General features: G+C 58.2%; 1 protein-coding gene across 2 annotated transcripts in view; it reads left to right on the forward strand.

The window, feature by feature from the left end:
* Positions 1-13500, forward strand: part of DNAH3 (dynein axonemal heavy chain 3) — a 208317-nt gene that overhangs the window by 89211 nt on the left and 105606 nt on the right. For both annotated transcript variants that reach the window (XM_066383459.1, XM_066383458.1), the window contains exons 26-32: positions 79-171; positions 2091-2201; positions 3410-3524; positions 7664-7862; positions 10424-10532; positions 10749-10862; positions 12962-13138. In XM_066383459.1, the coding sequence (XP_066239556.1) occupies positions 79-171; positions 2091-2201; positions 3410-3524; positions 7664-7862; positions 10424-10532; positions 10749-10862; positions 12962-13138 (918 nt within the window). The remainder of the gene's footprint in view (positions 1-78; positions 172-2090; positions 2202-3409; positions 3525-7663; positions 7863-10423; positions 10533-10748; positions 10863-12961; positions 13139-13500) is intronic.

Raw genomic sequence — 13500 nt, forward strand, 5'->3', positions numbered from 1 at the left:
GCCGGTTCTGCTGAGGACGGTCTCTTCCTCCCGTCTCGCTGACCGCTGACCGGGGGCTGCCTGTCTGTCTCGCCGCAGGGCATGGTGGAGAAGTGGCTGCAGCAGGTGGAGAAGGTGATGCTCGCCAGCATGCAGGAGGTCATCAGACTGGGGATGGAAGCCTACGTCCAGGTACAGGGACCGGGGTACCCGCGAGCCAGGGTGTTGGTCCCGCGAGGAGAACTCTGGGGAGAGAGGGTTGAAGAAGAGATCGGTCCTGGCCTAGCCCCTGCGTCCAGGCACCCCTATGTCCAGGCGCCCTGTGTCCAGGCACCCTTGTCCAGGCACCCTTGTGTCCAGGCGCCCCTATGTCCAGGAGCCCTGTGTCAAGGCACCCCTGTGTCCAGGCACCCCTATGCCCAGGCACCCCTGCGTCCAGGCACCCCTATGTCCAGGCGCCCCTATGTCCAGGCGACCTGTGTCCAGGCACCCCTATGTCCAGGCACCCTCTGTCCAGGCACCCTTGTCCAGGCACCCTTGTCCAGGCACCCCTCTGTCCAGGCACCCCTATGTCCAGGCGCCCCTATGTCCAGGAGCCCTGTGTCCAGGCACCCCTGCGTCCAGGCACCCCTATGTCCAGGCACCCCTGCATCCAGGCACCCCTATGTCCAGGCACCCCTATGTCCAGGCACCCCTGTGTCCAGGCGCCCCTATGTCCAGGCACCCCTGTGTCCAGGCGCCCCTATGTCCAGGAGCCCTGTGTCCAGGCACCCCTATGTCTAGGCGCCCTGTGTCCAGGCACCCTTGTCCAGGCACCCCTCTGTCCAGGCACCCCTCTGTCCAGGCACCCTGTGTCCAGGTGCCCTGTGTCCAGGCACCCCTCTGTCCAGGCACCCCTCTGTCCAGGCACCCTGTGTCCAGGCGCCCTGTGTCCAGGCGCCCTGTGTCCAGGCACCCTTGTCCAGGCACCCCTCTGTCCAGGCACCCCTGTGTCCAGGCACCCCTATGTCCAGGCACCCCTATGTCCAGGCACCCCTGCATCCAGGCACCCCTGCGTCCAGGCGCCCTGTGTCCAGGCACCCTTGTCCAGGCACCCTTGTCCAGACACCCCTCTGTCCAGGCACCCTGTGTCCAGGTGCCCTGTGTCCAGGCACCCCTATGTCCAGGCACCCCTGCGTCCAGGGATTGGACAAAAATTAAAAATGTCTACGGTGGGAGGGTCCTCAGGTTATGACACAGTTCTGTTCCGACGACAGTCATGTCACCTGAATTCCGGTGTCAGCTGAGACAGACCCTAGCCTAATCAATCCCCTGTCCTCACACAGCTGTAAAATCATCATCTAGAATATAAAAACACAAATACATCACGTTACTGTGTATTCCTCCGCTGCCCGCCACCAGACTGCTGTGCCCACGTAGTCTGTGAGTATGATGCTCGTGGCGTTAGCCGAAACACTTGCGTCTCCGTTTTTTAAAGTTTTTAGGGCAGCGAGCATGATAAACTCTCCCAAGGTTGTATGAGGAGGCTGTTGTAACCCCAGGACCCCCGTATGCTGAGACTTCTTTACATAGGCGGGAGCAACACAGTTAACAGTTAACGGTTCACATCACAATTGCAATGAGGGGTCTGTTGGTTCCTGCTCTGTTGGGGCACCTGCCCTGAGCCGGGCAGGGAAAGAAAACGACCCTTACGTTTCAAAGACGTGTTATCGGGTACGTGATTGTAGATGCAAAAGACACCAGACAGGCTCCGTTAAGGTAAGCCTTGACCTTTGTGAGAGACAAATACCTCCCCAGGACATGACCACCCACCGCGAACTGCTTTTAGTTAGAAAGCGGGTCATTTTTGACCAGCCTGTGTGGTCACTTTAAAAGGTCTCTTGAGTTCCCAAGGTCATTGCGCAGGGCTCCCCTGAGCCTGTCGGGTTCCGTGTGTGTGACCCCTCTTCCATCCACGCGCACAACTCCGGGAAGAAGACGTCAGTCAGTAATCCCGGAGACGTCTTGTCACTGGAGGGAGGGAAGGGATGCTGCCTGTGTTAAGGCGAGGCGGTGGGGGATGTTTTTAAGACGGACAGACCCTTGACCACGGCCCCACCATACTTCCCCAGGTCTCTCGCAATCAGTGGGTCTTACAGTGGCCTGGCCAGGTGGTCATCTGTGTCTCGTCCATCTTCTGGACTCAGGAGGTGTCCCAAGCGCTGGTGGAAAACACCCTACAGGTGAGTGAGCCTGCCGTGCAGCTTGGGGAAGGGGTTCAAGCTCGCTTAGAATTGGAATGACAGACAGTTAGAGTAGCCATGTTTTCTACATCATCATCATATTCATCATCATGACATCCAACCTGGGGTGTCCCAGAAGCCAGATTTTCCTGTGGACCTTTGGACAGAGAATTTGGAATCGGGGCTGTGATGGAGTTCCCCCAGTGGGACGATTCCCACAGACCTTCCCAGACCAGAGGAAATCCTAGGCTGCAAGCTGGGTGAGATGTATCAATCAGTCTTTGCTTCCTGGTAAGATGTATCAATCTGGTGAGATGCAGGCTGGTGAGATGTATCAATCAGGGGTCAACGTGGTAGAAATTCCACGGACTGATAGGTTTCTTTCTTTTTTTTTAATTTAATTCAATCTCCTTATTTTTATCTCTTTACTTTAAATAGTATCAGACGCACAAATAATGTTGCAAAATAATACAAAGCACCATAGCTAGGTGCCCTTTCTCCAGATTGTAACAATACAAACAATTTAGGAAACCACAGTATAGTTTCCCAAAACAGGAATCCAGCACTAATGCACGATACAATATTATTATCTAATCTGTCAACCTTTCCATTGGATAATCTGAATGTAGCCGGTTACTCACCCTCCGGCCAGAGCTCTGTGTCTGGTCCGGGATTCAATCCAGGATTTGTTTATAAATTTAGCTTTCACATCTTCCATGTCTCCTTTCATCTCATAGTATTTCAGGGTTGTTTATTTTTGTCGTTGTTCCTTCTGATCTGTGGTATGATTTACACACCATAGAATTCGCCCATTTTAGTGCACAGTTCAGGCTGTTAACAAATGCCTACGTTTGTGTGACCCCCACACTCCCTCCCACCCTGTCGATAGTCACCCTCTCCCCGCACGCGAAGCCTCTGGCAACTACCACCCTGTTTCCTGCCCCTATGAGTTCTGTCTTTTCCGCAATATCATCGGAAGTGAAATCAAACCGTATCCAGTCTTTGCAGTTTAGCTCCTTCCGGTCAGCATCAGCCACTTGACCATCAGCTAGGAGCAAAGGACAAGCGGAGGGAAGGGTGGGGACACGTAGGCGTTCGGCTTCAGCCACGGGATGGTGGGAGGTGACATTCCCCCAGGAGGGATGACGGGGGGCGGGGCGGAATCCAGTTTAACCGCTTGTCCCCCCTCCAACGTCCCTCCCTGCCAGGATTTCCTGGAGAAGAGCAACGACCAGATCGCGCAGATTGTCCAGCTGGTACGGGGGAGGCTGACCGGCGGGGCTCGTCTCACACTGGGCGCTCTGACCGTCATCGACGTCCACGGTGAGCACAGCGGCTTCTCTGGTATTGCCGACGGTACAGGGACAGCAGCCCCCTCCCCTCCTCCTGGGTGGAGGGGCTTGGGGTCTCCTGACCCGTTAGAGCAGAGATTCTCCTCCTGGATGGAGGGCTTGGGGTCTCCTGACCCATCAGAGCAGAGATTCTCCTCCTGGATGGAGGGCTTGGGGTCTCCTGACCCGTTAGAGCAGAGATTCTCCTCCTGGATGGAGGGACTTGGGGTCTCCTGACCCATCAGAGCAGAGGTTCTCCTCCTGGATGGAGGGCTTGGGGTCTCCTGACCCATCAGAGCAGAGATTCTCCTCCTGGATGGAGGGGCTTGGGGGTCTCCTGACCCGTTAGAGCAGAGATTCTCCTCCTGGATGGAGGGGCTTGGGTCTCCTGACCCATCAGAGCAGAGGTTCTCCTCCTGGGTGGAGGGGCTTGGGGTCTCCTGACCCATCAGAGCAGAGATTCTCCTCCTGGATGGAGGGCGTGGGGTCTCCTGACCCATCAGAGCAGAGGTTCTCCTCCTGGATGGAGGACTTGGGGTCTCCTGACCCATCAGAGCAGAAATTCTCCTCCTGGGTGGAGGGGCTTGGGTCTCCTGACCCATCAGAGCAGAGATTCTCCTCCTGGGTGGAGGACTTGGGGTCTCCTGACCCATCAGAGCAGTGGTTCTCCTCCTGGATGGAGGGACTTGGGGTCTCCTGACCCATCAGAGCAGAGGTTCTCCTCCTGGGTGGAGGCCTTGGGGTCTCCTGACCCGTTAGAGCAGAGATTCTCCTCCTGGATGGAGGGACTTGGGGTCTCCTGACCCGTTAGAGCAGAGATTCTCCTCCTGGATGGAGGGACTTGGGGTCTCCTGACCCATCAGAGCAGAGATTCTCCTCCTGGATGGAGGGGCTTGGGGTCTCCTGACCCGTTAGAGCAGAGAGTCTCCTCCTGGATGGAGGGCGTGGGGTCTCCTGACCCATCAGAGCAGAGATTCTCCTCCTGGATGGAGGGCGTGGGGTCTCCTGACCCGTTAGAGCAGAGATTCTCCTCCTGGATGGAGGGACTTGGGGTCTCCTGACCCATCAGAGCAGAGGTTCTCCTCCTGGATGGAGGACTTGGGGTCTCCTGACCCGTCAGAGCAGAGAGTCTCCTCCTGGGTGGAGGGACTTGGGGTCTCCTGACCCATCAGAGCAGAGATTCTCCTCCTGGATGGAGGACTTGGGGTCTCCTGACCCGTCAGAGCAGAGATTCTCCTCCTGGATGGAGGACTTGGGGTCTCCTGACCCGTCAGAGCAGAGAGTCTCCTCCTGGGTGGAGGGGCGTGGGGTCTCCTGACCCGTCAGAGCAGAGAGTCTCCTCCTGGGTGGAGGGACTTGGGGTCTCCTGACCCGTTAGAGCAGAGATTCTCCTCCTGGATGGAGGACTTGGGGTCTCCTGACCCGTCAGAGCAGAGAGTCTCCTCCTGGGTGGAGGGACTTGGGGTCTCCTGACCCGTTAGAGCAGAGATTCTCCTCCTGGGTGGAGGGACTTGGGGTCTCCTGACCCGTCAGAGCAGAGAGTCTCCTCCTGGGTGGAGGGACTTGGGGTCTCCTGACCCGTCAGAGCAGAGGTTCTCCTCCTGGGTGGAGGACTTGGGGTCTCCTGACCCGTTAGAGCAGAGATTCTCCTCCTGGATGGAGGACTTGGGGTCTCCTGACCCGTTAGAGCAGAGATTCTCCTCCTGGGTGGAGGGACTTGGGGTCTCCTGACCCGTCAGAGCAGAGATTCTCCTCCTGGATGGAGGACTTGGGGTCTCCTGACCCATCAGAGCAGAGATTCTCCTCCTGGATGGAGGACTTGGGGTCTCCTGACCCATCAGAGCAGAGATTCTCCTCCTGGGTGGAGGGACTTGGGGTCTCCTGACCTGTTAGAGCAGAGATTCTCCTCCTGGGTGGAGGGACTTGGGGTCTCCTGACCCGTCAGAGCAGAGATTCTCTTCCTGGATGGAGGACTTGGGGTCTCCTGACCCATCAGAGCAGAGGTTCTCCTCCTGGGTGGAGGACTTGGGGTCTCCTGACCCATCAGAGCAGAGATTCTCCTCCTGGGTGGAGGGACTTGGGGTCTCATGACCCGTTAGAGCAGAGAGTCTCCTCCTGGGTGGAGGGACTTGGGGTCTCCTGACCCGTCAGAGCAGAGAGTCTCCTCCTGGGTGGAGGACTTGGGGTCTCCTGACCCGTTAGAGCAGAGATTCTCCTCCTGGGTGGAGGGAATTGGGGTCTCCTGACCCATCAGAGCAGAGGTTCTCCTCCTGGGTGGAGGGACTTGGGGTCTCCTGACCCGTTAGAGCAGAGATTCTCCTCCTGGGTGGAGGGACTTGGGGTCTCCTGACCCGTCAGAGCAGAGGTTCTCCCGCTGAGAGTACGGCGCGGGGTACGGGGAGACGCCAAGGCCTCTGAGTGGGGCTGTGACCGAGACCGCGATGGCCGCAGTCATTCTTGAGCCTCAGCACTTGGAGCCCTTTCCTCTCACTGACCACTGACCAGAGCTAACATTGTTTCGAGTATTCACCAGGGGGCCACGCTTTGTCCCTGGAGTTTGACATACTTCATCTCATTTTTACATACATTTCTCAGATTAAAAACCTGAGGCTTGGTCCCGGCTGGTTGGCTCAGTGATAGAGTGTCAGCCCAGTGTGTGGATGACCCGGGTTTGATTCCCGGCCAGGACACACAGGAGAAGCGCCCATCTACTTCTCCACCCCTCCCCCGCTCCTTCCTCTCTCTCTCTCTTCCCCTCCCAATGGACAGGATCCATTGGAGAAGCAACCATCTCCTTCTCTCCCCCTCTGTCTCCCCTTCTCTCTCTCTTCTCCTCCTGCAGCTGGTGGCTTGACTGGTTCAAGCATCACCCCGGGCACCGAGGAGGGCTCGGTTGGTCTGAGTCCTCGGAGATCTCCCTCCCTCCTGGGTGTCTCACGCTAGCAGGCATGGGTTCTCTGGAGAACCTGGGAAGGGGTTACACTCCTCAGGAAGGAAGGAGAGGGAGATCCTACTCAAGGACTCTTCTCTGCGGGGTTTTGGACTGTGCTATAATGAGGAAGACTCCTGTCCGAGAGCCACTAGCTAGACTGACGGGAGCAGCCCTTTGCGAAGCCATAGCCAAGATCCTAACCTTGGGCTGCTCCACTCGAGCTGAGATCTCAGTAGCACTCGCCCCGTGAATTACCTAGAACACAGTTTCTTGATTCCCATCAACCTGTCATCACCCGCTCTTCAACCTCGGGGCTCCTGTCCCTGTGAGAAAAGTCAAGTAGGCTCGCAGTTCTGTGAGAGAGAGGAGAAAACCTTAGAAATATACCCCAGCTGGTTTCTCAGACCTCGATGGAAAAAAAAAAATACATCTAACCACGAATTCTTGCCCCCCGCCCCATTAACTATGTCAAGCCAAGCTGACTGCGGTCTCCTACGATATCTTAGAGGCTTGAAACAGGGCCCCCGGGGGGATATTTGGGGATAAGACAGTAATTGGGGGTAACAACACGTAGCAGACTCCTCCAAATCAGCCCCACAAACCTTTGGGAGTGGTAACAACAGCTCTTATTTATGGAATTTTTTTTTACATGCCAGGCACAGTTCACTCATTGATTGATTTTCTTTCCCTCTCGCTCCCTGTCCCTGGGTCTGTGTGGATCTGTAGAGATATGTTTCTATAGGTGCATGGCTGTGTGTATATATATGTCTGTGTCTTTATGTCACACATATATGCATTTCATTCTCATTACAACCTGGCCGGGTAAGTCCTCTGTCACCTGCGCTTCGCAGGTGACACCACCGAGGGGGAACCAGGTTGAGGTACTTGCCCAAAGTCCCGTCGCTAGTTACTGGCGGAACCAGAATGCGGACCCGGCGGTCTGAGGTCGGCGTCTGCACTCTGGCTGCTGCGCTGGGCGGCACTGGGAGAGCAGAGAGGGCAGTGGACTCTCCCCCGGCTCCTGAAAGCCCTCGCTCCCCGGGGGGCGGATGGCGGAGCCTCACATTGTCTGAGGAATGAGAGCCTCCCCGGAAGGAAGGACGGACGTGGTCAAACCTCCTGGTCTGAGGAGCACTGGGTGGGGCTGGGCGGGTGCTCACGGCCCCGCCCTGCGGGTGTGGTCCTGTCTGCGTCCCCAGCTCGCGACGTGGTGGCCAAGCTCTCCGAGGACCGGGTCTGTGACCTGAACGACTTCCAGTGGATCTCCCAGCTGCGCTACTACTGGGCGGCCGGCGACGTGCAGGTCCGGATGATCACCACAGCGGCCGCCTACGGCTACGAGTACCTGGGGAACTGCCCCCGGCTGGTGATCACGCCCCTCACCGACCGCTGCTACAGGTACACACGCGGGGGTGACAGACAGCCCTGGAAGGTCTCCTCCAGTTTGTCACCTTCCCGCTCTCCGTTTCCGCGTCTCACAGAGTCTCAGGTGCCTCCCGTAGATACCACGGTCTCACAGATGGGCATGCAAGTGAGGCCTTAGGCCTGAAATGGGAACCCAGGAGGGGCCCTGGCCGGTTGGCTCAGTGGATAGAGTGTTGGCCTGGCAAATGAACGTCCCAGGTTCGATTCCCGGTCGGGGCACACAGAAGCGACCATCTGCTTCTCTCCCCCCTCCCCCTCCCCCTTCTCTCCCTCTTCTCCTCCCGCAGACAGTGGCTCCATTGGCTCAAGCGTCGGCCCCGGGCGCTGAGGATGGCTTGGTTGGTCTGACTGCCAGCCTCAGGCAGTGAGGATAGTTTGCTTGATTGGAGCATTGGCCCCAGACAAGGGTTGCTGGGTGGATTCAGGTTGGGCTGCATGTGGGACTCTGTCACTTAAAAAAAAAAACAACACTCAGTAAAAGTCCTAATGCAAATTAATATGGTCAAGCCAACAAGCAGAAGGTTGGTGCCTGTCCTTGAGAACAGCTCAGGCCTGGCCTGTGGTGGTGCAGTGGACAGAGCATCAACCGGGATCATTAGACCCCCGGTTCAAAACCCTGGGTTTGCCTGGTCAAGACACATACAATAAGCAAGCTATGAACAACTAAAGTGAAGCAACTATGAGTTGATACTTCTCGCTCCCCACACCCCTCCTCTCTCTCTGTAAAATCAATAAAATAAAAAAGGGCCCTGGCTATTTGGCTTAGTGATAGAGCGTCAGCCTGGTGTATGGATGTCCCGGGTTCGATTACTGGTCAGGGCACAGAGAAGAAGCAACCATCTGCTTCTCCACCCCTCCCCTTCCCCCTTCTCTCTCTCTCTCTCTCCCTCCTGCAGACAAGGCTCCATTGGAGCGAGTTGGCCCTGGGCACTGAGGATGGCTCCATGGCCTCTGCCTCAGGTGCTAAGAAGAGCTCAGTTGCTGAGCAACGTGGCAATGCCCCAGATGGGCAAAGCATCACCCCCTATTGGGCTTGCTGAGTGGACCCCCATCAGGGTGTATGTGGGAGTCTGTCTCTCTGCCTCCCCTCCTCTCAGTGAATTAAAAAAAGAAAAAGAAACGGCTCAGTAATTAACCAGAAAGCTCCCCAGTGGCAGAATCCAGATGATGCCTGAGACCCCAGAGGTCAGGAGACAGCCAGAGGCCGGGGGAGGGGCCCCGGAAGGGCGTCCCCACCCCTGTTTCAGGGTGCAGGAACCCATCCTGGACGGTGCCCACATCTCTGAGCCCCCCCCCCCCAGACTGGTGAAGACGCATGGTTGCTCTGAGCTCAGCCCAGAAGGTGCTTTGCCTCTTCCCTTGGAATTCGTAACATTAGAAATCTAGACATTGTGAACTTGTCAGTTCTGTGGATGTTCAGATTATCTTGGATTTTGTGTATTCTTGACCGTGGAATTATGTAAATTATTTTTAAAGGTACTGTGTAAGCACTTTCTCCTTTCAAAGTCCTCGGTCACTTGTTTTCCATGTTCTTCCTTCCTTCATTCACTCATTCATTACACTCATTGAACAGCCATTTCTTTAACCATCTTGTGCCCGGTGCATGACCCCCCGGGAAGCCTTAGTCTAACGGGGTGGGGATGACAGCTAATTACCCGACAGTGTGTTAACTGGAATTACAGAGGCCCGTACAGGGAGCTGTGGAGCCACAGTTAACACGTTATTTTATTTCTAACATTCACCTTGCCTCCTACCACGATGTGCCAGGAACTGTGTTAGTTTCCTGGGGACAGGAAATTGAATCAAATTGGGTCCTGGGCTCAAGAATTCATAATCTAGGCTGACCTGGCAGTGGCACAGCGGATAGAGTACCAGCCTGGATGCTGAGGACCCAGGTTGGAAACCCCGAGGTCGCTGGCTTGAGCGCAGGATCATAGACACGACCCCGCGGTCACTGGCTTGAGCAAGGGGTCACTGGCTTGAGCAAGGGGTCACTCACTCTGCTGTCGCCCCCACCCTCCACCCCCGTCATGGCACGTATGAGAAAGCAATCAGTGCACAACTAAGGTGCTACAACAAAGACTTGATGCTTCTCCTCTCTCTTCCTTCTTGTCTGTCTGCCCCTCTCTCACTCCGTCTCTCTATAAAAATATTTTTAAAAATTAAAAAGAATTCATAATCGAGTAGGAGAAATACATTTATTTTCACCATTCCCTTAGTATCCTTGGTCTTTGGAATGTGGAGTTGATGAGGATTTCTTTATCTGATTCACTCACATAAGTATATATTCATTCATTCATTCATGTCATCCCTGGTCCAGACCCGTGGTGACGGGTGCCACCCCTGCCCCGGGCGCTGCATTAGGCCCTGAGGTGGCAGAGTGCAAAGTAAAACAACCCTTCACAGTGATGGTCACACGGTCAGGGTCAAGCTCTCAACCCTCTGTCTGAGTGGAAACAAAATGAGCCGCGAGCCAGTCTCCTTCCTGCGTCTGAGCACTCAGCTCCGATCTCTTCTTCCCTTCCCCCCCTCAGGACGCTGATGGGGGCCTTGAAGCTGAATCTTGGGGGTGCCCCGGAAGGTCCAGCCGGGACAGGCAAGACAGAAACCACCAAAGATCTGGCCAAAGCTCTGGCCAAGCAGGTAGGGAGATGCTGTCCCTCCCCACCCTCTCCTCCCGTCCCTCTCTGGGCCCCTGTCCGGGTAGGTCAGCGTGAGGGTCAAGACGGGTCAGTCAGTGTGACAGGCAGCGTGGGTCCCAGCTCCTCCTGGGGACGGGAAGCAAGGAGCCCCCCCCACCCCTGTTTCAGGGTGCAGGGACCCATCCTGAACGGCGCCCACATCCTCTTTCCCCTCTAGTGCGTGGTCTTCAACTGCTCCGACGGCCTAGATTACAAAGCCATGAGCAAGTTCTTCAAAGGGCTAGCCCAGGCGGGAGCGTGGGCCTGCTTTGACGAGTTCAACAGGATCGAGGTGCGCCTGCTGCGGGGGTCCAGGAGGGCTGGACATGCGGTGGGGGGATGGGAGGGGGGCCTCTTCTGATCGAGGTGCGCCTGCTGCGGGGGTCCAGGAGGGCTGGACATGCGGTGGGGGGATGGGAGGGGGGCCTCTTCTGATCGAGGTGCGCCTGCTGCGGGGGTCCAGAGGGCTGGACATGCGGTGGGGGGATGGGAGGGGGGCCTCTTCTGAGTTCTCAGTTCCTGAGGGGTGGGGTGTCTCGTGTCTCTTCCGTTGGCTTTTGCAAAGAGTGGGTTCTCGATGAACTTAAAACAAACACAGCCCCAAGGATACAGATGCCTGTTTTTATCATCATCGTATCCGTTCCTTCACTAAAGCTCATTCAGAGCTCGCCTGGGCAGCCACTTTGTCAGATCCTCTGCCGACGCTCATGATTTACAGGCGTGTGGGGAGGAGGCTTTCACTCTGCACGCTGAGGGTCGGGCACAGGGCAATGACAACTAAACGGAACAAACAGAATGTGACAGAGGCCCGGAGGAGAGGCACCAAGGAAGTGTCCCAGCAGAGGGTGCGATTCCTTCCGTCTGGGTTTGAGATCAGGACGTAGAAACAGCCATTTAAACCGATAAACCGTGTTCACACGTGTGCCGTGGGTCAGGCGTTGCGGAAGCCGCTGGGAGGAGGAGGAGATATATGGAAACCACACACACACGATTTTTTCTTTCTTTACCAGAAGCCCAGTCGGTTGTGTTTCCTCGTCCTGGTTCTCAGACGACTGGGTTTATTTCTTCTTTGCTGAGGGAAGGGGCCTCCGGCAGAGAGGGGTGGATGGTGACGGTGGTCAGAGCGGGAGCCCCCCCCTCAGCTGTCCCTTCTCGCTCGCGGTGGTCAGAGCGGGAGCCCCCGCTCAGCTGGCCCTTCTCGCTCGCGGTGGTCAGAGCGGGAGCCCCCGCTCAGCTGGCCCTTCTCGCTCGCGGTGGTCAGAGCGGGAGCCCCCACTCAGCTGGCCCTTCTCGCTCGCGGTGGTCAGAGCGGGAGCCCCCCCCTCAGCTGGCCCTTCTCGCTCGCGGTGGTCAGAGCGGGAGCCCCCCCCCTCAGCTGGCCCTTCTCGCTCGCGGTGGTCAGAGCGGGAGCCCCCCCCTCAGCTGGCCCTTCTCGCTCGCGGTGGTCAGAGCGGGAGCCCCCACTCAGCTGGCCCTTCTCGCTCGCGGTGGTCAGAGCGGGAGCCCCCCGCTCAGCTGGCCCTTCTCGCTCAGCTGGCCCTTCTCGCTCGCGGTGGTCAGAGCGGGAGCCCCCCGCTCAGCTGGCCCTTCTCGCTCAGCTGGCCCTTCTCGCTCAGCTGGCCCTTCTCGCTCGCGGTGGTCAGAGCGGGAGCCCCCCCCCTCAGCTGGCCCTTCTCGCTCGCGGTGGTCAGAGCGGGAGCCCCCTGCTCAGCTGGCCCTTCTCGCTCGCGGTGGTCAGAGCGGGAGCCCGCCCCTCAGCTGGCCCTTCTCGCTCGCGGTGGTCAGAGCGGGAGCCCCCCGCTCAGCTGGCCCTTCTCGCTCGCGGTGGTCAGAGCGGGAGCCCCCTGCTCAGCTGGCCCTTCTCGCTCGCGGTGGTCAGAGCGGGAGCCCCCCCCTCAGCTGGCCCTTCTCGCTCGCGGTGGTCAGAGCGGGAGCCCCCCGCTCAGCTGGCCCTTCTCGCTCGCGGTGGTCAGAGCGGGAGCCCCCCCCTCAGCTGGCCCTTCTCGCTCGCGGTGGTCAGAGCGGGAGCCCCCCGCTCAGCTGGCCCTTCTCGCTCGCGGTGGTCAGAGCGGGAGCCCCCCGCTCAGCTGGCCCTTCTCGCTCGCGGTGGTCAGAGCGGGAGCCCCCCGCTCAGCTGGCCCTTCTCGCTCGCGGTGGTCAGAGCGGGAGCCCCCCGCTCAGCTGGCCCTTCTCGCTCGCGGTGGTCAGAGCGGGAGCCCCCCCCTCAGCTGGCCCTTCTCGCTCGCGGTGGTCAGAGCGGGAGCCCCCGCTCAGCTGGCCCTTCTCGCTCACGGTGGTCAGAGCGGGAGCCCCCCACTCAGCTGGCCCTTCTCGCTCGCGGTGGTCAGAGCGGGAGCCCCCTGCTCAGCTGGCCCTTCTCGCTCGCGCCAGGTTGAAGTGCTGTCCGTGGTGGCCCAGCAGATCCTCAGCATCCAGCAAGCCATCATCCGGAATCTGAGGACGTTCATCTTCGAAGGCACCGAGCTCTCGCTGAACCCGACCTGCGCCGTCTTCATCACCATGAACCCCGGCTACGCAGGCAGGGCCGAGCTGCCCGACAACCTCAAGGTAAACGCCCGCGGGGGAGACTGTGAGGGGGGCGCGCTCACGGGACGTCCGGAAGCCACCTCCGGAAGGGAAGCCGCCTGCCGGGGCCCGGTGACACTGTCGGGCTGGAAGTGGAGTCCCGGAGAAGTGTGGGTGGCGGTCAGACGGTGTGCATCCCTGGAACAGGACCGCCCCGTCTCGTGGGGAGCTGAGGGGTGTGGGGGGAGGGGTGGGTGGAGATGCTCGTACTAACCAACTGGCAAACGGGAAACAACGTCCCTTAGAACAAGGGCCTCAGTTTCTGTTGTCTCGGGGGTCAGACAAGTGACAAAGCCGCTGGGCATGGTCGGGACTCTGGAGCAAGCCCCACCCAGAGGCAGCTG

This window comes from Saccopteryx leptura, chromosome 4 (assembly GCF_036850995.1).
Source record: "Saccopteryx leptura isolate mSacLep1 chromosome 4, mSacLep1_pri_phased_curated, whole genome shotgun sequence".
Lineage (NCBI taxonomy): Eukaryota > Metazoa > Chordata > Mammalia > Chiroptera > Emballonuridae > Saccopteryx > Saccopteryx leptura.